The following is a 20153-nucleotide window of genomic DNA, read 5'->3' on the forward strand; positions in this document are numbered from 1 at the left end:
GTGGCCTGCAGCTCCACTGAGGGCCACGCGCAGGCTTGTCCACCCCCCGTAGAAGGGCCCCGGGGAATTTATTTCTCTGAGCTGAACGCATCAGTCACTCGCTTTCATCACTCCACCGTTTTCTCTTTTCAGCTCTCTAGTTTCTACGCTCTTCTTTAATGGTTTTGGTTCTCTTTGTCCATTTCTCTTTCCAGCAAGTGTCTACTGAATCTCAATCCCTTTTTTTTTTTTTAAAGATTTTATTTATTTATTTGACAGACAGAGATCACAAGGAGGCAGAGAGAGAGAGGAGGAAGCAGGCCCCCTGCCGAGCAGAGAGCCCAATGTGGGGCTCGATCCCAGGACCCTGGGATCATGACCTGAGCCGAAGGCAGAGGCTTAACCCACTGAGCCACCCAGGCATTCCTCAATCCCTTTTTATTGCTACTATCTCTGTCTCCTCCCTGACTAAATGACACGATTTCATTCACTCTTGTATCCTGGAGTGCCCCCCCCCCCCGCCCCCGTGTGCAGTCGGTTGGCGACATGGTCTGCCGAGGCCCGCCCGGGCGGCAACCCCGCCGCGCCGCTTACCTGACGAGGTGACCGCCGGCAGGTTGAAGATCTCTGTCCCCGGCTGGGCGGCCGCTGTATGTGAACAAACGTTTGAGTTAGTGGAGGCGCAGCGACCGTACGCGCCGAGAGAGTGAGTCTCACACCCTCTGATAAAATTCACCTTTTTATTCTCCACGATCTCAACCTTATTTTTCACCAATTAAGTGAAAATGAAGGGAAAGAAATAATTTTTTTTTTTTTTAAAGAAACTCTGGTAAAAAAAAAACTGGAGGAGGCAGGGAGATGGCAAGAGGAGCAGCAGATCCAGAGGCAGAAAGAGACGCTGCGCTGCTGCGGAAACACGAGGCGAGGAGGCCAGCATGCTGGGAGGACACCTGGACCTGAGGTGACCCCAGCCAAGGCCAGCCGGTCTGAGGCGGCCTGACCTCAGACCCCGCGGGGAAGAGCGCGGAAGTGACTGTGGGTTTCCCAACGGTGGGTCACCACGCACTACTGTCACGTTCCCGGGATGAGCCCGTGATCTGTCGCTGGCGCAGTCTGACAACAGGCAGGCGGCCTGGGAACGACACAGAAAGCAGAGACACAGGAGGAATCTGGGAACACAAATGGTGTTTTCATCCCAACCTCTGACTTGATGCTGAGAACTGGGGGGAGAGAGAAGCCTGCGGGGAGCAGGTGGGTGCCCAAGCAAGCGGTCCCAGGGAAGGATGTGGCGTTGGGGACACGTCTGCAGCAGGGCGGATCCTGCCCTGGAGAGGAGACCGGGCTCTGGAGACGGGGGTATGTGTGCCTCGAGACTAACTTTCTTAGTCAACTTTAAACTTTAACTTTAAACTGGCAATGGGAGGAGGAGAGAAATCTCCAGGAAGAGCTTACAAAATCAGGACCGTCTCCCTACTATGGGTCAGGTGACACTTAGGCGAAGAAAACGAACCTGAAAAAATACAAAGTGACAGACACAGCCTCACAGTCCTCACGGAAGTTTGTGAAATAGGGCTTGTTCATTCGTCGGACAGGTATTTAGTGAACAATTATCTGGTTGAATCATAATAAAATCACCTTCTTACTGATCAAAATGGTCAGATAAAGACAATTTCACATTTTCAGCCAATGAGGATACAAAGATCCTGTGCTTAAAATGCTAAAATCCTTGACCTCTGGAGCTCACGGTTCAGTGTGGTTCCCCTGAGGCCATCACAACAGAATCCCCTTGGTGCCTCAGTAACGATGCTAGGGTCCTGGGGCCTGCAGTCCAGGGGCCTGTGAGAGTATCAAAGTGTGGGGACCCCTGTTTAAAGAGATGGGCGAGCTCGTGAGGGAATAGGACACCTCAGAAATGAGCAAGGGAGAGTGGCATGTGTGAGCTGTTTGGGAGGCAGACTCGACGAGGTACGGGGGGACGATGCCCAGAGAGCGACAGTGGAGCCACCGCAGGGGGGCGGGGCGACAGACTTCTCCACGTGGAGAGGTGGACTGTTACAGTGCCAGACGTTTCAGAAGCCAGATACTCGGGACGACATGAAGTCTGCAAAGGTACGTAAGTAAAACTCAGTAGAAAATGCCGAAGTCCAGATACAAGTTCGGAGTTCTCAGCACACGGTTGAAACTCCCAGAGTGATGACATAGTTCAGGGATTTTATCGCGTGAGCAGAACGCTGGGAAGCCAGCATCCGAGGGCCAGGCAAAGCAAGACTGAGCGGCTGAAGAGACGTAACACATGGCCAGAGAAGTAGAGAAAAAAAACACGGGACAACGCAGTATCTGAAAGGCAAGAGAAGAGAATATTTCCGGAAGAGGAAAGGGGTCAAGCGTAGGGTTTTTGAAGAATAAAGTCACCAGGCACACTGAACTGAGACAGACTTGAAACAAAGTGGTCCCGGCTGCTGAGAGCTTGGATCTCTCCGTTCTGTTTCCCCAGGACGACTGAATGTGCCCTGGGGACCCATCGGCCCACTGGACCCTACATACAATTCCTTAACTGTCCCGTTCCATGCTGGAAAACATTTCTGGCAGGCAAAACAGTAATTCTGTTCCTACTTGCTTTAAGACACTCATACGTTTATCGCGTGTTAAAATGAGGTACTGGTTTCATTACACATTTCCAGGGTAGAGACCTTCTGTCATTCTGCACGCGCCCGGCATAGGACCCGGCTCGGTGACCGACTGCCGGATGACCCAGCGGGAGAGCTACTGCCTGAGGACATGGGAAACAGGTGACAGAAGTATAAAGGAGGCTGCTTCAAGTCATGTGGCATCTTCCTGTCAAGAATCTTTTTCCCACTAAAATGGCCAGGCCCGGACTAGGGAGGCGGAGTGCAGGCCGCGAGGCGGAAACAGTTCGAAACTGTGCTCGGGCAGGCTCCTGGGATCCGACGGCGAGCATGCCACGTGTTTGTTGGTGACATCTGAGCCACTGTAAGTAACAGATGAAACCAGTGATGAGATGGGAAAATGCTGTAATGATTTGTTTTAAAAGGAAAGGACACCAGCAAGCCCGACAGCAACGCCGGCCGGTATTTGAAAATGTTTTCTTTGAGACAGTTTGCTGCCCCTTCAAGAGAGAACGTTCACAAACAACAGCCGACACTGGGCTCGTCCTTTCTTCTCTTGGATCCACCTTTATTGATCACAAAGGGTCAGATCCAGACGCACAGCCACCCGGCAGTTTGGGGCCCCCAGCCCACACTGTCCTGTGACGGGGGCAGGAGGCGAGCCGGCGCAGAGCACAGAAACAGAGCAGACGGGGGACGACCCAGATCCAGCAACTGTCGCTGCCATCCCTGATGCGCTTAAAAAAATGGAGAAGCGGGCCCGAGCGAGCGAGTGCCGAGGAACAGGGCGCGGATTAGCGTCCGGGGCACGTGTGATGCTGCCCCAGAGGGAAGGTCTGCGTGCGACAGAGCTGCGTCCTACTGAGGAGTGCCCAGCACGCGGGCGGTGACGCCGTGAGCAGAGAGCCGTGAGCACAGAGCCGCCGGCACGCCGCCGGCACGCCTGGAGCGGGGCCACAGCCCGAGACTCACTCGCCAGGCGACCTGCCCCGCTTCCTAGACACCTACGTTTCCTCATCTGCGCACCGGGCACCACTACACTGCAGGGTGTAGGGCTGTTGTGAGGACAAAAGGAGCTTATGCGTGCTTACAAGTCCCTAGCGCGCGCGCTCTCTCTAGGACTCGAGCTGTTTGCCACCGTTATGACCGTTACTCTGTCCCTGCGTGGACTGATCACGGCTGCAGATGAGGGCCGGATGACTCAACCGAGATCCAGAAAGGCTGTGCCAGGGCAGCAAAGGTGACTGCACAGCACAAGCACAGACTGCCTCGGCCTGTACGTGGGCTGGGAACGACAAAGGTACAGCAAGGGAACGGTCTGGCTCAAGGGCAGCAGATTAGAAGAGACCTTGATATTTATTCTGGTACTAAGCACACCGTAGCCTGTGTACTGGCTACCAGAACCCCTCATACAGTCTTAGAGTCCCTTAATACTAAGGGATACACTTGGGGGAGATCACACCACCCTACGCACAATCTGCTGAAAGGCGGAGCTAAATCAGGTGGTTTTCTGTGGAGAGCACGAGATGGGGACAAGCACGGGATGAACCGCGGACGAAACGGGATGTTTCCAGAGAGAAGACGTGAAGGACATGACTTGTCTTCAAACGGCGGAGGAGAGGTTATGTAGAGGAGGCCCGAATGGATAAAACTAAGACCAGTGGTAAAAAAAAAAGTAACTGTGGAGAGCTGATCCGCCCCCCAGAAAAGTTTCCCAGGCCCCACACATGTTCAGAGAGAAAATGGACAGCTTCAGCAAGAGCGCGTTCCTGCTGTCTAGCAGACAATCCACGAATGGGCGATCGAAGAAATTAAGATCAAATGTGGCAGGAGCCTGCAAACTCAAGGATGCACGAGAGGCAACACCGGAGAAAGCATTATCAATGCAGGTTTTATTTGGGACTCATGAAAGAAATCCCACTTACCCATATCAGAGTCACCTCCACCAGAGGAGTTCAACTTACGAAAAATCTCCTGCTTCTTTGATTTAACCATGGGAGACGTGTTTTCAAGCTTGGTGAAGAAGGAAGGCAAGTAGCTTATACTCCCTGGTGAGCGGGAATCGTTCCTGTGGGGACACAGTCGTGTCTATCGTTAGATCTGTTTTGTCATGTGCCCCTAACCCTGGGGACTTCCACAGTGTTTGGGAAAACGACCACTTCCCCATCTCGTGTGTGTGGTGACAGCCCCACATCGTATTTCAGGACACAAACACACACATGAGCACTTGCATAAAAACGGGACAGGAATGGAGATAATGTAGGACAGAGATTCTTACCAAAGGCGGAATAAGCAGCAAATGATGTTAAAAGGAAAACTTAGAAACAGCCCACCCGCCGCCATCTGCCTAACAGCATGGACACTGGCCTATAGGCAAGCGCCACTGGCCTATAGAACGGCGAGCCCGTACCTAAGTAATCAAAACTTGTGGATGTGGACAGAAGAGCTACAACACTGAAATAAAACCGCCTCCATTACAATCACTTCAAGCCTCCCACCAGAGGAGCCGTTTCATGTAGAAGATTTCACAATCCATTCGCGACTTCCTACACTAAGACATTTTAAGCAAGCTTTTCCTTTAACAGCTCGAGACCACCAGTGGCCTAGCTAGAGCCGGAGATGACAGCCGAGAATAGGCAGAAGGCTGCTGATGACCTAATCTGGTCCTGGGGATTCATTCAAATTCAGGGATTCCTACTGCACATCAGGAGAGACAAATAGGCGACAGAAAAATAAGGAAGATGTGGCCCTGTCCTCAAAAAACTCACAGACTTCAGGAAAAACATGTAAACGTATAATTAAATGTAACATCATATTAAACATATAATTAAATGAAAACACATCCAATAATGTGTTTTCTTCATTTCATCGAGAGGTACCAACATCTATCTGCCTGCCCGTGAATACATACACTGCGGAAACAGCCCAGAACCCACGGGAAGAAATGCACCAACTGCGCAGTGAGACCCTCCCTCTTTATCTGACCACAGGCAAATCCTGTATTGACCTCTCCGAACATCGCGGGTGCCAGACGCCAAGGAAACCATATACACGGGACTGAAAGGCATTACAGGGACAGCAAGCAGCTGGTGGTAGACAGAGAGAGACTAGTACGGGTGAAATGGCAGAAACGAGGCGTGGCAAGAAGCTGCTCCCAGAGGAACTCAGATGCCAATGACCTGGAGCTTGAGTCCACGAGTTTTGGATAAAGTGCTCTAGGGGAAGTGGACCAGGTCAGGGCAAGTCAAAGGCTGCTAATCCAGAGAGGAATAAAAATCGAAGAATTCACAGGGGTCAGGTTAGGAACAGGTAAGAAAAAATATGGGAAGCAGTTACTTCCTTTCCACGTACAGTCCACAAGTCTTGGTACATGCCAAGCACTCGGACTGTGGTTGGACCACATGGACAAAAAAGGTTTTTTTAAAAAAACAGATCTACAAAGGCTTAAATTTCAAGAAGAATAATGACCAATTTTTTCCCCACAACCTATTTAAATATCAGTTTTTCATTAAAATCCAGTAGCATCAGATTACCAGGAAAACAGAGACTAGAGGATCCTTCAGTAACTCCTATCCTGACACACAAGCGTAAGGGAGAAGAGGCACTGACTTAAGGAAAACCAAATGCACATAACACGCGTGTGCGCGCGCACGTGCACGCGCGCACACACACACACACACACACACACACACACACACACGAGCTGTGCTTCCAGCCGGAAGCACAGCGGGCCTCTCACCTCTGTTCCGCGGGCTCGGCTCCTCTCTGAGACAGTAGCAGCATGCTGTCCTGTTTCTCATGCACAACTGGAACCTGGGGCGGGGAGATGGGCTCGTAGGACTCGGAAGGGACGTGACTCCTCTCCGGGGATTTTCCAGGCCTAATATTGTACCACAGAAAGTATTAGATTGTGCTCCTACGGCCCATCTACGAATTACCCGAAACAGAAACGAATTCACTCATTATTTCATTCAGGAGAAGGAATAAAAGTTGCTACTTTATATCAGAAAAAAGTTGCCTGAGGTTTTCACTATATACGCCCAGTTACCAGAAAGTCTGCTGCCTCCGCTTTACCGCCAAACCAGGCCAGCCAGTGCTCCGCCGGGAGGTCAGGACCACTGCGTGGCTTTGGCACCACACCCTGCCATCCCGCCCTTGGCCGCTACTCCGGTGAGCCCTCCAGCCTTTCACTTCTCACCGGGTCTTTCCCCCATTAAGGGAGAAAGGACTGGAGTACCAGATTGAACCCTGAATGCTTGTCAGGGGGTCCAGACAGGCTCGAGTTATCCCCTTGTAGGGCTGAGCGGCTCTTTGCAGGTTAATGGTCTTCCTCTGGCTACCATGTTGGTAAGAACAATGTGAGAGAGACGCAGTATTCAGACCAAAAAAGGTTTTGGCTCAGTGATTATACACTTAAGAGGCACCCGTGACCTCTGAATATAATCATATATGGGTACATGCCCTGCCAACTCCTTTCCCGATCAACCCCATCCAGTTTTTACAGGTGCCCATTTCTGACCATTTTTCTTCAAGTTCTTTGGTGGTGACCTCTAAAATTCTAAAAAATCTCATACTTTTCTTGATTTACCAAACTTCAAATTGTATTTATCACCTCCCTCCATGGAAAGATGAAGAACTTGACTTCTGTTGAATGGACATTAAAACGATATAATATCAATTGCCCAGACAGTGAACATTCCAAGAATATACAGAGGGAAAACCCTCATTTGTATTTCCCAAGGAATGAAGGTACATCAATCTTAGGTGTGAGTAATGAATCCCTTATCTTATAGGGGATCTACAGAGAGTAACAGTTAAACATTGTTTTACTCTTGGGAAATATACATAAAGTTTGAAATAAAAACCATACCTTCCCCTGGCTTTGTCCACAAGATTTTCTGGAGAGACCCTTGACCCTGGTCTTTGATGGTGGACAGACTGAGACTGGGATTCTGGGCTATAACGGTTTGATGTTTTAGTCCGCACAGGTGTGGAGACCAGAGCAGATGGCGAATTTTGGAATGTAGAAGTGGGAGGCTGCTGGGGAGGCTGTGAGGAAACTTGATTTCTAGCAAAATCTTGTGTGATAATTTGCTGTGAATGAAAAAAGAAGGAGTTGGTTAAATCCGTTGAGGACGTGCCAAATCATGTAGCATAAAAAAACCTGGACATCTTTTTTATGATTCCCTCTGTGAAATGTGCCTTCTGCATTGACCAAAAAAGGAAAAATTAACGAACAACTTACACAGATGTGATCAGCAAGTGTGATCAGGCGGTGGGTCCTGGGCACCTGGCCCACCCCGTCGGCCTGTGAGGAGGCGGGCAGCTGCTGTTGTGGGGACAGCGGTTCCTGCTGGGGGCGATAGTGATGTAATGGTCCTTCGTACTGTCTGGTGGCTTCACCTAACGGAGGACAGACAGATGTCTTACTCGGGGATGCCCCGGCCTTTCACTCATCAAAGACGGAACATGACTCAGAGGAGCACATGCGAGGGGTGTGATACCCATCTCTACCCAGAATTCCTGATCGTAATCTCAAAAGGAAAACCACGGACTGACTGACAGAGATCAGAACTAGTACAGAATGCCCTGTGAACGTGTTAAGAGGGGAAACAAAATATCAACTATTTCCTGTATCATTAGATGTAAACAAAGGAGTAATCAGTCAAAGCTTAAAACCAACTTTCCAGGGGCGCCTGGGTGGCTCAGTGGTGTAAAGCCTCTGCCTTCGGCTCAGGTCATGATCCCGGAGTCCTGGGATCAAGCCCCCCATCGGGCTCTCTGCTCAGCAGGGAGCCTGCTTCCTCCTCTCTCTCTGCCTGCCTCTCTGCCTACTTGTGATCTCTATCTGTCAAATAGATAAATAAAATCTTTAAAAAATAAACAATAATTAAAAAATAAAACCAACTTTCCATTAGTGCAGTTTTGCACAGCTCTAAAGCAGACTCCTATAACGATTACTCTAAACCAAAACAAACAAAACCACGTCTTCGGTCACATGGTCCAGACAGATCATCAGAAGCAAACACCAGGTGCAGATACGAAAACAGATCAGCCGGTGGCTAAAAACTACAGACCTTCCGCTTGATTTGCCTTGGCCACATCTGGCTGATAGGCCTGCAGCTTTTCCTGGGGCGGCGCCGGGGAGCTAGCAGGGCTGATCACCTCAATAGCATCGCCGGCGGCTTCATACCGATGAGAAGATACTTTAAGAAAAGTAAAGAATCTCATTTTAAAATGAATCCTGTGAAAAGCTGCAAAAATCCAAACTCTTCAAACCTATTCACGTATTTTTGGTTTTTGTTCTCCGAAACGTTCAGCGGTAAAAACCAAGCACCGCTCAAAGGCACTGGTATCAGCGGTCTGCGAGTCTTCCTCAGGCTCCTAGTCTCTGTAGGGAACAGGGTTTTCTGGAACTGTGTGGCCTCTAGGACCTTGAGGTGAGGCAGGCTGGGGAACAGGCCTGCAGCATTCTCCGGGGAGCTGGAGAGCACTGCCACCAGGACACTCCTCAGAGGAGGCTGAATGAATCAGAGTGGATCTCCACAGCTCACCGTTTCCAATGACTAAAATTCTGGGGGACACTCAGCTGTCAGAAAAACTGTCAGGGCAACCCGGCTGCTTCATTATGATGATTTTAAAGCTAGAGATGAAGTAACATTATATAATAATTTTCAGAGATCACCGGATTACTGCAGACAAAAAGAATTACTCCAGATGATTTCTCAGCACTGTTACACTGTGGAAAAACACAGAAATGGCAGGGCATGTCCGAAAAGAAGTAAATTCACTCCCCTGGCAGAAAGGATGCCCACGTCGGGGAAGGCTCCTCTAAGCAGAAGTTCCCAGGAAAACCGACCGCAGGCCGATGCAGCGGAGAGCAGGCCCATGCAACCTCCTGACTTTAGAGTATACTCGGCTTCTACAGGCTGCGGAGTCTAGGGAGACCGCCAGCGGCCCAAAGGGTCCCTGTACGACTGGCCGGATCAGCAAGTGTCATCGATCAGTGGATCCTGCATGCAGTTCTAGAAGCCTGGAATGAGCTCTGTGACCAGGCTCCCACCCAGATCCTCCAGGACCCAAATGAACAGCCCTGTCTTCCCACCCTTTCAGCAGGCCATGCAAGTTGTAATTCGCTGGGGTCTAGGATACTCAGGAGGACAGGAACCCAGTGACTGGGACAGAAATGATCTCTCGGGAACTAAAATAAATATTTTCAAAGTAATTTAGACCACTTCCGACTGTGGTATCCACTGGCATTCATCACCATTTATGTCCCCAGCACCCTAAACCTCAGCACAACCAACATACAGTCACTAGGAAGTCTGAGGCTAACCTGTGTTCACCTTCAGGGGGAGGGAGGCCCTAAAGGCAAAAACTGGAAACCACACTGAGTAACGGTGAACAGCTGTGGACTTCGTGCATGTCACTTAGCCAGTGGTAAAAACGATAGCCCCAGTCAGAACAGACGACAAAAATATTTTCAGACCTTCAGACTCCTAGAGTTGGTCCGGTCTGCGATGCCAGCTGAAAGTGGCCGCTAGTCAGACTATAGCCGTGTGCCCCGGCATCCAGTAGCCACAGGCTGGGTGGGTCACCAGGTGTGCTGGTGACCTCCCTTCAGGCCTGCTCCCGCAACGAGATCCTCCCCAGCTAGCACAGTCTGCACCTGTAGTATCTGTTTTGCAGATGTTCACGCTCCCAGACGAACAGAAGTTTACTGTCTATACAGCAGACTACCCATCTGCACCCTTCTTTCCCAAAAACACAGCCATGGGGTAGATATTTACCCAAATAAGTTACAAGTAGGTATGGGGGTAAAAAGAATTACACGTTGCATGCTAATGCGTAAGAAATCTCCAACTTTCCTCAATTTCATTAATAAACACAACAGAGAGATGCCCACATACGGTTAAATCACTTCAAGGATTAGCAGATACTTGCTTAAATACCCGATTCTTCCTTCAGGAATTCCACACAGAATTTAGGCAGTTGTTAATTCTGAAGGGACTCTTCCAGCGTTTTACTGTAGATTTGTGAACTCTTACGGACTCAAAGGGCAGACGTCAAAATGACTAACCAACTTGCAATGGTAGAGGGCAAACTGGTGGTCACCAGAGGGGAACTGGGGGAAATCGGGGACGGAGTGGAGGGTACACTTATGACAATGTGTACCAAGTCACGTACCGAAGTGCCTAATGACTACATTACACACCTGAAGCTAATACAACACTCTATGTTAACTATACTGGAATTAAAATAAAATTTTAAAACAGTTAAAAAAAAAAAAGAAATGCATGAAAACAGTTTTAGAAAGAGCACAGAATAGGACATATGCATAAAGAAGGAATAAAAAGGACCGATACATGTACGGAAAAAAAATTTTTAAAGATCCAACTTGCAGAAAAGGTGTACCGTAAATACCAGTGACCAGTAATACAGTGGTCTTGCTTTTTAAAAAATCTGTGTCTTAGAAAATGCTTAAGAGGCCTTGGTAGCCTCTCTGACCTTCCAGATGCCCAAAATTGACCACAAGCTCTGCCCTGTCTACTTTGCAATTTTACCTCCATAAAGGACACAGAGTGTTCACGGGAAATACTTCGACAGGCATACTTAAGAAACTCTGAAGTTTAAACAGTCGCGACAAAGAGCAGAAGAGACATTTTTGCACTACGAATCCACAAAACCTTTCCATTACATTTACCCGCAGATCAGGATTTTCTTTACGTCATATTGTTCTGCTTTACCTACGGAATAAAGTGATTCTTTACTCAGACAGCACATTGCAAAACTCCGATGGAGATACATACAGCTACTAGAAGAGTCTGAACTTTGAGAGCCACGTTCCCTCGCATCCTTGTCCGAGGCAATCTGCCGGGTGATGATCACGTCTATGAAGTTAGCTGCGGTAATGGTAGTCTTCCCTCGGGTCCTTAGCTCTTCCTCATATCTGGACTTTGGAGGCGGCCCTTTCTCGTTCCCAGCCTCAGAGTAAACTACTGAGGAATGGGGCTGGGGCTTGCCACTTGGAAAGGCTGCAGGAGTGTACAGACACTGAACGGGTCTCTTCTCCGCCTCCAGGGTTTTCTGCTCTAGCTGCTGCTGCTCACTAACTGCTGCTGACCTGCTCCTCAAATTTTCTTCTAACCTGGAAGCTTCATGCTTACTCTCTTTAGTTTTGGAAACCTCCATCTGGGGGGCAGAGGCTGCGGCGTCCACAAGGGCAGCCAGGGCATCTGCAGCGGTGCTGTAGCGGGAGGCCGGCAGGCCTTGGCTTATTGACGGGCCCCCGGCGGGCAGCGGCCTGCAAACAGAAGCAAACCACACACAAGTCCGTGGAGGGCAGGCTCTATGGGGGCGCGCCGGGGCAGCGGAAGGACCAGCTGCAATGACAGAACGCGTCGGGCGGGCAGTGGGTGACCAAACCGTCGCGGTCACGCACTTACGGGTGTGCGGCAGATGCCGGAGACCGCTCTCCTCAGCCAAAACGCGCACGGGGCACTTACATGATTCGGAGCTGAGCGCTTGGATCCAAAGGCGTGATGACACTGGTTCCATTGGTTCCCTGGAACACGCTGGGTCTTTGCTGCAACATGGTCTCCTGGGCTCTCACCGAAGGGGACGGGGAGCGGACATATCCATGACTGCCGGGTCGGCCCGGCTGTTCTGAGCCTGTGAAGGCCCAAGAAAGAATAAGAAGGAGAAGAGAAAGAAGAAAAGACAAGCCATAAGGAAGAAGCTAGAGACAGCGACGTCCAGGGGCTATTCATTTCCTAATATTCCTAAACAGGAAAATGGTAAGAAACCTGATACGCTTTTTGGTCTTTCGACAAATATGTTCCCTAAGAGTTTCTTAATGAAGATGTAATAAAACCATACCCTTAACTCGAAACAGAAACACCAACTATCATTTACTGTCACTTCCATTTCTGTGACAAGCGTCCACCTTGAATCCTGAAACAAAGTAACGCCAGCACCCAGCAGCCACACAGAGCGGCTCCTCCCACAGCAGGGGGCAGGGGCGGGGCTGAGTGCAGGCTCCGCCCACACGTGGACGTCTGTTTTGAAAACCAGAGCGCAGTACAGTCCACGGATTTCCCTGACCCTTTTCTCCTCTCTCGCGCCCTTTACTGGAACAACGCAGCACACAACACACAGAACGCAGGAAACCCGGATCAGCGCTTCCCATTCCCGGTAAGGCTTCCAGTCAACAGGGGGCTGTCAGCAGTTACTTTCTGGTCGGATGTTCCAGCGGGGGGAATGGGGGCAGGTCAGCACCCCGAACCCCTGAGCTGTGCAAGGGTCAGCTGCCCTCACGCCAATCAGACAAACTCGACTCTCAGATTCTTCCTTAGACCTGGGTGTGCTGATCATTTCCAGAATCCCAATCGGTGCAGCCATCTGAGCAGCTGCATCCCACTGCACCTCTCCCTGCTCCGCTCTGCCTCTGCCCTGCCCCGAGAAGGGTCTCTCTCCGCAAGCGGTGGAGGCTCAGCTCTGCTCAGCTCTGCGAGCTACACTCGCCAACAGCTGACACGGTTTTGTCCACTGGCCTCAGCTGCCCCACAGCAAAGCCACAGCTCGGACTTGGTCAGCACTGCTCACTGGGAAGATCTCACACTCCTTCTCTGCCCCCTCTGTCCCGTGTCCTCAGAAGAGCTGGCCGCTTGTGCACTCGCCCCTACTCCCCCAGCCCGGACCACCTACCGCAAGCTTCTCAGCCATTTTCTCCCTCCCAAGCACACAACCGCTGATAGAAACATTTCTGTGTTTCTAGAAGAGGAGATGCTATCTACGTTTCGTACCTTCGCAACGACTGTCCCTACTTACACTGCCACTGACGACGCTGAGAGCCGTGTTTCTTCAGACACAGCAACATAGAATGTTTGTCAACTTTTTTAAAATGTCTGATGGAGAAAACGGTATCTTATCATCTGGAATCTGCGTGTTTCATTAGTGGGATCACGAGCATTTTCAAAATACAGTTCCTACCAAAGTTAGGCTTTCTTTAATTACATCAGTGTCCGTGTTTTTACACGCTAACATATAAGCATTAAGACGCCCCCTCACAATTCACTGAAGCCTTTCCTGTGGTCACTTAGCAGTATTTCTAACTATACACAGACACTACGTTACAGCTCAGTGTCTCCAGGCTTTGCAACCACTGATTTATTTAACATAAATCCTCGGGAATGACGTTTCTGGGTCAAACACGAAGACCAGCTCTGGGCCCCTGCTCTGTACTGCCACCACTTTGATGTTAAGGTTTGTCCTCCGTGAGTGTGAGCGTGAGCGTGACAGCCTGCTGCCCCGTGGCCTTCAGTTCCACACGCACCTCTCTGGCCGAGTCTCTGGTCCCCTGCCTGCCCCTCTGGCGCCCCTGCAGTACCGCCCACAGACTGACCCACCCTCTCCCACTCTTTGTAGGCTGCGGCCTACAAATCTCAGCCAAGCCAGAGCCGCGACCCTTGCAGGGGACTCCTAGGTCACCGTGTCCGGCCTGTCTTTCCTCCTAAGGGCCAGATCTGTCTGTCCGGCAACAGACACAGCAAGTGCTCTGCTTTCACTGAAGGAACAGAATGCAAAAGACAAATCTACCACATATCAGAACAAATGTTCCAGAGGCACGTCCAAGTATGTCCCACAGGGAAACTCCTTCCCTAATGTGCAGACCCGGCTTGCGTCTCGGCCCATCCGACCCCCTCAACCTCGAGCTACCGCATTACCATCACTTCCCTCCAGCCCTGCCCAGCAGCAAACATCTCCACCAGCAACTGCAAACATGGCCTCCCTTTCCCCCTGGTGCCAGTCCACGCCCCTCCAGGGCTCCAACCCACCTCCAGCCCCTCTTGTGTAAATGCCCCTCGGCACGGCACCAGCCTCCTTGCCAAGTGGCAGCACGTGTAATTCCCAGTGTCACCCGACCTTCTCTCTGTACAGCATCTTCCTCAGACTCTAGCCCCACAACACATCGTGTGTTTGTGGCTGGGAGCCCCTGCTCAGGCTGCTTTCAGCTTTACTGAGCTCTGCGCCCGGTATCTTCAGGCCCAATTGTAACCAACGGCCGAGGCCAAATCAAAACACCGCCTCCCTCAGGAAAACCTCAGTTTCCTGTTCAAAATTCACGTGCTGCACTTTCACCTGTACGTCTCTTAAGGTGTGAGATTACTTTCTATCTCCCGATTCCTGCGTCTAGGATCAGCTCGCCGCCCCGCCCCGCAACAGGAAGCCCGACACCGGGTCCCACCGATGACCAAGGGGTGTCTGCAGCACGAGCAATGGCACGCCGCTCACCTGACCGAAGGTAGAGGTCCGAGGACGCGGCCGCGGCGATCCGCTCCCGCTCCTTCTCCCGCTCCCGCTCCCGCTCAGCACTCGCAGCTGCTGCGAGGTGCGTCGAGTGTCCTGTAAAACACAGAAATCTTCGACTTAAAGACAAGAACACTGACCTGTCAGGTACAAACAGCTATTAGACTTTTAGCGTCTGGAGACGTTTCAAAATGCTCCAAACTTGAGACGGAGCTTGAGACGTTTGTTAAAGAGTCTCGGATGGCAACTGACACCTAACACAAGCTTTTGGGATATTTCTGGTGTATCTGGTGAGGGTTGGCATGTGAGAACTACACGAAACATTAAGTGGAAAACAGCAGAGCAGGGGCGCCTGGGTGGCTCAGTCGGCCACTCCTGATTTCAGCTCAGGTCGTGATCTCAGGACGGTGGGCTCGAGCCCCGTGTCAGGCTCTAACCTGAAGCCAAGTGTGCTGGAGGTCCTCTTTCTCCCTCTGCTCCTCCCCCCGTGCACTCTCTCACGCTCGCTCTAAAATAAATGAATCTTAAAAACAAAAGACAACAACAACAAAAAAAACCTCAGCAGACCAAATGGGGGGAAAGTGCCCCAAACTTCAAGACAATGCTGTCAGCACTCAGGGACACTGGTCATACCAGAGAGGGCCGTGACCAGTCTGTTACCTGGAGACATAGACGCAGAGTTGTACGGCCTGGGCGGGAAGGTAATCTGTGTTCCAGGAATATAAGTGATTCTGTCCATGGGAGGAGTGCTTGTTCCCCCTGGATGAGGCACTAAAATCGCTGGAGGCATGTTGGTCAGGTCGATGATTCCTGCTCAGGAGACGAACCCAATAAAAGATGTTAAATGTCAGTTTCCCTCAAGACACAGAACTATACATGGCTTTTTAAAATTGTTTCTCTACAACCCAGTGATACTCTGTGTACAGTGTAAATAAAAATGGTTAAGATGATCATAACTTTGTAAGACCTTCTTTAACTACAGAAGGCTATGACACCCTACGAGTCACCTAAAAGCACAGATTACTAAGAGAGACAGCAAACGGCGGACAGTTTGGTTATGTCAGTGCTCACCAAAATGCCCTGCCTTGACGTACTGCTTTGCCTCCAGGGGCTAAGAGCTACAGAGGCAAGGATATGGCTGCCTTTCCTTTTGTTCCATCATTCACTCAGCAAATACTCACTGATACTCGGCAGACCTAACACCATCTAAGAAGCCCGACCGCAAAGAACGCACCCCTTGTTGCCGGGTACGGGAGGCCCAGCTGCTGCTCCCGTGGGGAGAGGCCTCTGGCCACATCCGGGCGCAGGTTCACTTGCATCTGCTGTGAGGTAATGTAGTCGTTGAGGATTGTCTGTCTGGTGTTCTCCATTGCATAAAGCTGGTACTGACTGGGGTAAGCTGGGGTTGGGGAGAGCTGTCTCTGAAACAGGTAAGCAGCGGCTGCTGGTGGAGAGAACGAAAGGCATTTAGTTCGGTCCAGGGGAAAGTCATTCGCTAAGTATCACCCGCAGAAAAAGCTGGGGCCCCCGCTGCCAGGCTAATATGCAGGTATAGCTTTAGCGTGGGTGGGGGTTACAGGGAGTGAGGGCGACTCATGTCAGACCCTGACACATCAGGTATGAGTACAGGCGCTCTAACGTCAGACTTAACAGCAAAGGGGAGAGAAACCAGATACTGTACGAATGTGAACATCTTCACTGGTAGGAGAGGAGCTAAGGAACTTTTCAAGCAGCTGCACTTTCGGTCTTTGCCACATAACTTAATTATCATTTCACCTATGTCTCCAAAAGCGGCCTCTGAAAATCACATTATTTGTGCAGTACTGATCATTAAACACAACCAAATGGAAATACATGTGAACATACTTTGTGACAAATAATGGCTTCCCTGGGAGCTGAAAATGATTAGTCTATAAGCACTTCATCAATGCATGTTTTTAGAGCAGAGATTAGCAAACTTATTCCGTAAAAGGCCAGATAGTAAATATCTTACGCTTTGTGGACGATATGGTCGCTTCGCCTACTCAACTCTGCCACTGTAGCATGAAAGCCGCCACAGACAAAACCCCCACAAACATGTGCCTGTGTTCTAACAAAACTTTATTTACACAAATAGGCAGCAGCAGGATTTGGCCCCCTGGCCATAGTTTGACAACCTGGGTGAGAGCATGACACGAGCTTCTAGGAAGGGGTAGGTATGTCTGTTAAAAAGGAGAAGTTAATGTCTCTCTGCTCAAAACATTAAAATTCACCTCAAGCTCAAAAATAACAATAAAGCTGCTATAAAATGAAGGACTAGAATAAGCACTATGTTAAAATCACATATTCAAACTCAGATGAAAAAATATATATATTCATTCCCCTAGAAAAACAAGTTTTCGAGAATGTTTGCTTCCCCTTTCTTCATCCAGAACTCCCAGCAGAGTAAGTCTGTCAGTGGACTCTGTGGGAACTTCTGCCTCAGTTTTGGGAGACAGTCCCTGAAAAACTACATGCAGACCCCTCTGAAACCTAACGTGCTCAAGCGACAGACAATTTGATGCCATTGATATAACCTCCAACAGATTAAAGGTTTTCCACAGGTCCTCGCTTCTATAAACTGCGAACAACTCTTCGAAATCTGGGCATACTGCTAATGAAAACCTCCTCCCTGAGGACCAAGGTAAAACACGGGTGTTCTGTGTCCCAATTTCAAGTTGGAGGATGTAACAAACAAGCAGGTTAGGACAGGGAAGAGGTACGAGCAGAAAACACGCGTCTGAGTAGGGCTCAGCGGGCAAGAGGAACAGGGACGAAGACGGGAGGACAGGGACAGCTGGCACACAGCTGGGTCAAGTCGGCCAGCAACGTGCAGACGGGGCTCCTTTCTCTGTGTGGAGCCCGCCGCCCCATGCCCAGCAGACTGCTCTCGAGAAAACCTACAGACTCCTGCACCTCCAACAAGCACGTCTACCTACAGTCGGAGGGGTGTGTCTACCCAAAAGTTCCTTCCAGCTCTACCTGCTACCGTGATTACATAACTTAACGAAGTAATCTGGAGGTTGTTGAGAAAAGAATGAAAAGAATGGTTTCTCTGGAAACTAAATCGACTGCTTTGGAAAGACAGTATGTAGCTCAATCAGGTATGGATGAGACGGTTTTGAAAAGACAGAAAAAAAAAATCTGCAGGGATTCTGTATTTAAACTACTTTGAAGTGGCTTTAAAGTCTAGCTTCACAGGGTGCCTGGGTAGCTCAGTCATTGTCTGCTTTCTGCTAGGTCATGAACCCAGGGTCCTGGGATCGAGTCCCACATCCGGCTCCCTGCTCGGTGGGGAGCCTGCTTCTCCCTCTTCCATCCCCCTGCTTGTGTTTCCTCTCTCGCTGTCTCTGTCAAATAAATAAATAAAATCATAAAAAAAAAAATTCTAGCTTCACTTAAAAAAAGGAAACCTGAAAGGAAATGGATCACTTATATAACAAAGACAAGGAGAGATTTCCTCAGTAGACCCTGACCTTACATCAGAACACTGGGAAATCAATATCTACATGGCAAATTTAATGTTTAAGATATGTCTGTGTTATTTAAAAATAATTCTCCACACTGACCCACTTTTGCAATCAGCTTAACCGAATGCCACACTTACTTTTTTTCTCAGTTCTCTAATGGGTGCTAGTAATATTCTGTTTCTTGATTTGGACCTGGTAGCATGGGGGCGTGTAGTGTGTGACACAGTTCAGTGGGCTGCACAGTAATGATATATGTAACAGTCTGCATGTTATACTTTAATAAACAGAGTCTGAAACACAGGAACATTCCTTCTTTCCCATGATCATCACCCCATCCTGTGCTTACCAGGATCCAGAGCCCTGTGAAACGGCATGGCGGGATCCAAGTGTGTGGGCAGATGGCTCCGATAAACCTCGCCTGTGGCGCTGCCCCTGTGATGGGGATCAAACGGGCTGTGGCTGACGACGGGGTCCACGCCAGGTACCGGAGACTTCGCTGGTATACTTTCCCTCTGGGTGGGGGTCAGGGTCGATTTTCTTTCATGATTGGTAGTCTTGCTAGAGGAAATCGTAACTGGAAAAAAAAAAAAAAGCCAACACCACAACTTCTTAAGAAACTTGGGAAGGAAGATTTTACAGCTGACCCTTGAACAGCGCAGGGGTCAGGGGCATCGACTCTCCACACAGTCAAAAACTCCACGCGTTATCTTTCACTCACCCGAAACAGCCTACTATTGGCCGGGAAGACTTCCCAAGAACAGAAACAGTCAATTAGCACCTGTTTTATATGTTATATATATTATATCCTCTATTCTTATAATAAAGTAAGCCAGAGGAAAGAAAATGTTACAAAAACCACAAGAGAGGGGTGCCTGGGTGTCTCAGCAGGTTGGGCATCCGACTTTTGGTTTTAGATCAGGTCATGATCTTAGAGTTGTGAGATCAAGCCCAGCATTGGGCTCTGCTTTTCTCTCTCTCTCTCTCTCTCTCTCTCTCTCTCCCCTGCTCTGTCCCTTCCCCTGCTCATGTGTGCTCTAAAAATAAATAAATAAATCTTTAAAAAAAAAAAAAGAAAAAAAAATTGTAAGAGAAAACGACATCTACAGCATGGTACTATATTTATAAAATACAGCAACAACAAAAATTCACCTCAAGTGGACCTGTGTAGTTCCAACAAGTGTTGGTCAAGGGTCCACTGTATTCATCCACTTCTCACCCAACCAAGTACAGACTGTATTTATACATCAAACATTTAATGCTCAATCTTGTAAAACACGCAACTGGGAAGAACTAGCAGAAACTTCTGAGACTTAAAGATTACCACCTTGCGATCACAGTACCAACATCTTATCACCTAACGTTAAGATTAAAAATGAAGTTCAACACTCCTCTTTAAATCCCGTTATAAAAGATTCTGTTTTCTGTAGGACTTGAACATTCCAAATTCTTCCTCACCCCCATGTACCAAGTCACAGTTCCCTCTCTGTGCCTGTGCTGCCCCCTCCCTGCCGCTCGCCAGTCACCATGTGATGCTGGGTTTCCTTGCCCAGGACTTCCATAAAGCCTATCTCGTGAGCTCACCAGTTATCAACCACCTCCCTACCTCAGCCTCTTTTTAAACGTTGTGGTTCGGAAGTTATCAGATCACCCCCCAGAGAACAGCATATCCCCACATGTACTGGCCATCCTCCTCCACGGCCATAACAACTGCAGTACAACACACAGAACATCAGCGTTACCATTTTAAAGG

At 49.5% G+C, this 20153-nt stretch overlaps 1 protein-coding gene across 24 annotated transcripts in view; it reads right to left on the reverse strand.

The window, feature by feature from the left end:
- The window catches only part of NCOR1 (nuclear receptor corepressor 1), a gene marked incomplete at its 3' end in the record, with an annotated part of 150928 nt that overhangs the window by 4835 nt on the left and 125940 nt on the right, over positions 1 to 20153 (reverse strand). For 16 of the 24 annotated variants that reach the window (XM_080825869.1, XM_080825866.1, XM_080825877.1 and 13 more), the window contains 12 exons: positions 18750 to 18977; positions 16150 to 16359; positions 15576 to 15725; positions 14901 to 15011; positions 12113 to 12278; positions 11417 to 11910; positions 8684 to 8812; positions 7852 to 8009; positions 7477 to 7700; positions 6346 to 6486; positions 4532 to 4674; positions 574 to 627 (listed from right to left, as the gene is read on the reverse strand). In XM_080825869.1, the coding sequence (XP_080681995.1) occupies positions 574 to 627; positions 4532 to 4674; positions 6346 to 6486; positions 7477 to 7700; positions 7852 to 8009; positions 8684 to 8812; positions 11417 to 11910; positions 12113 to 12278; positions 14901 to 15011; positions 15576 to 15725; positions 16150 to 16359; positions 18750 to 18977 (2208 nt within the window). The remainder of the gene's footprint in view (positions 1 to 573; positions 628 to 4531; positions 4675 to 6345; positions 6487 to 7476; positions 7701 to 7851; positions 8010 to 8683; positions 8813 to 11416; positions 11911 to 12112; positions 12279 to 14900; positions 15012 to 15575; positions 15726 to 16149; positions 16360 to 18749; positions 18978 to 20153) is intronic. The other 8 variants (XM_080825865.1, XM_080825859.1, XM_080825876.1 and 5 more) reach the window with 4 other exon arrangements.

This window comes from Martes martes (genome assembly GCF_963455335.1).
Source record: "Martes martes genome assembly, chromosome: 16".
In the NCBI taxonomy this organism is placed as follows: domain Eukaryota; kingdom Metazoa; phylum Chordata; class Mammalia; order Carnivora; family Mustelidae; genus Martes; species Martes martes.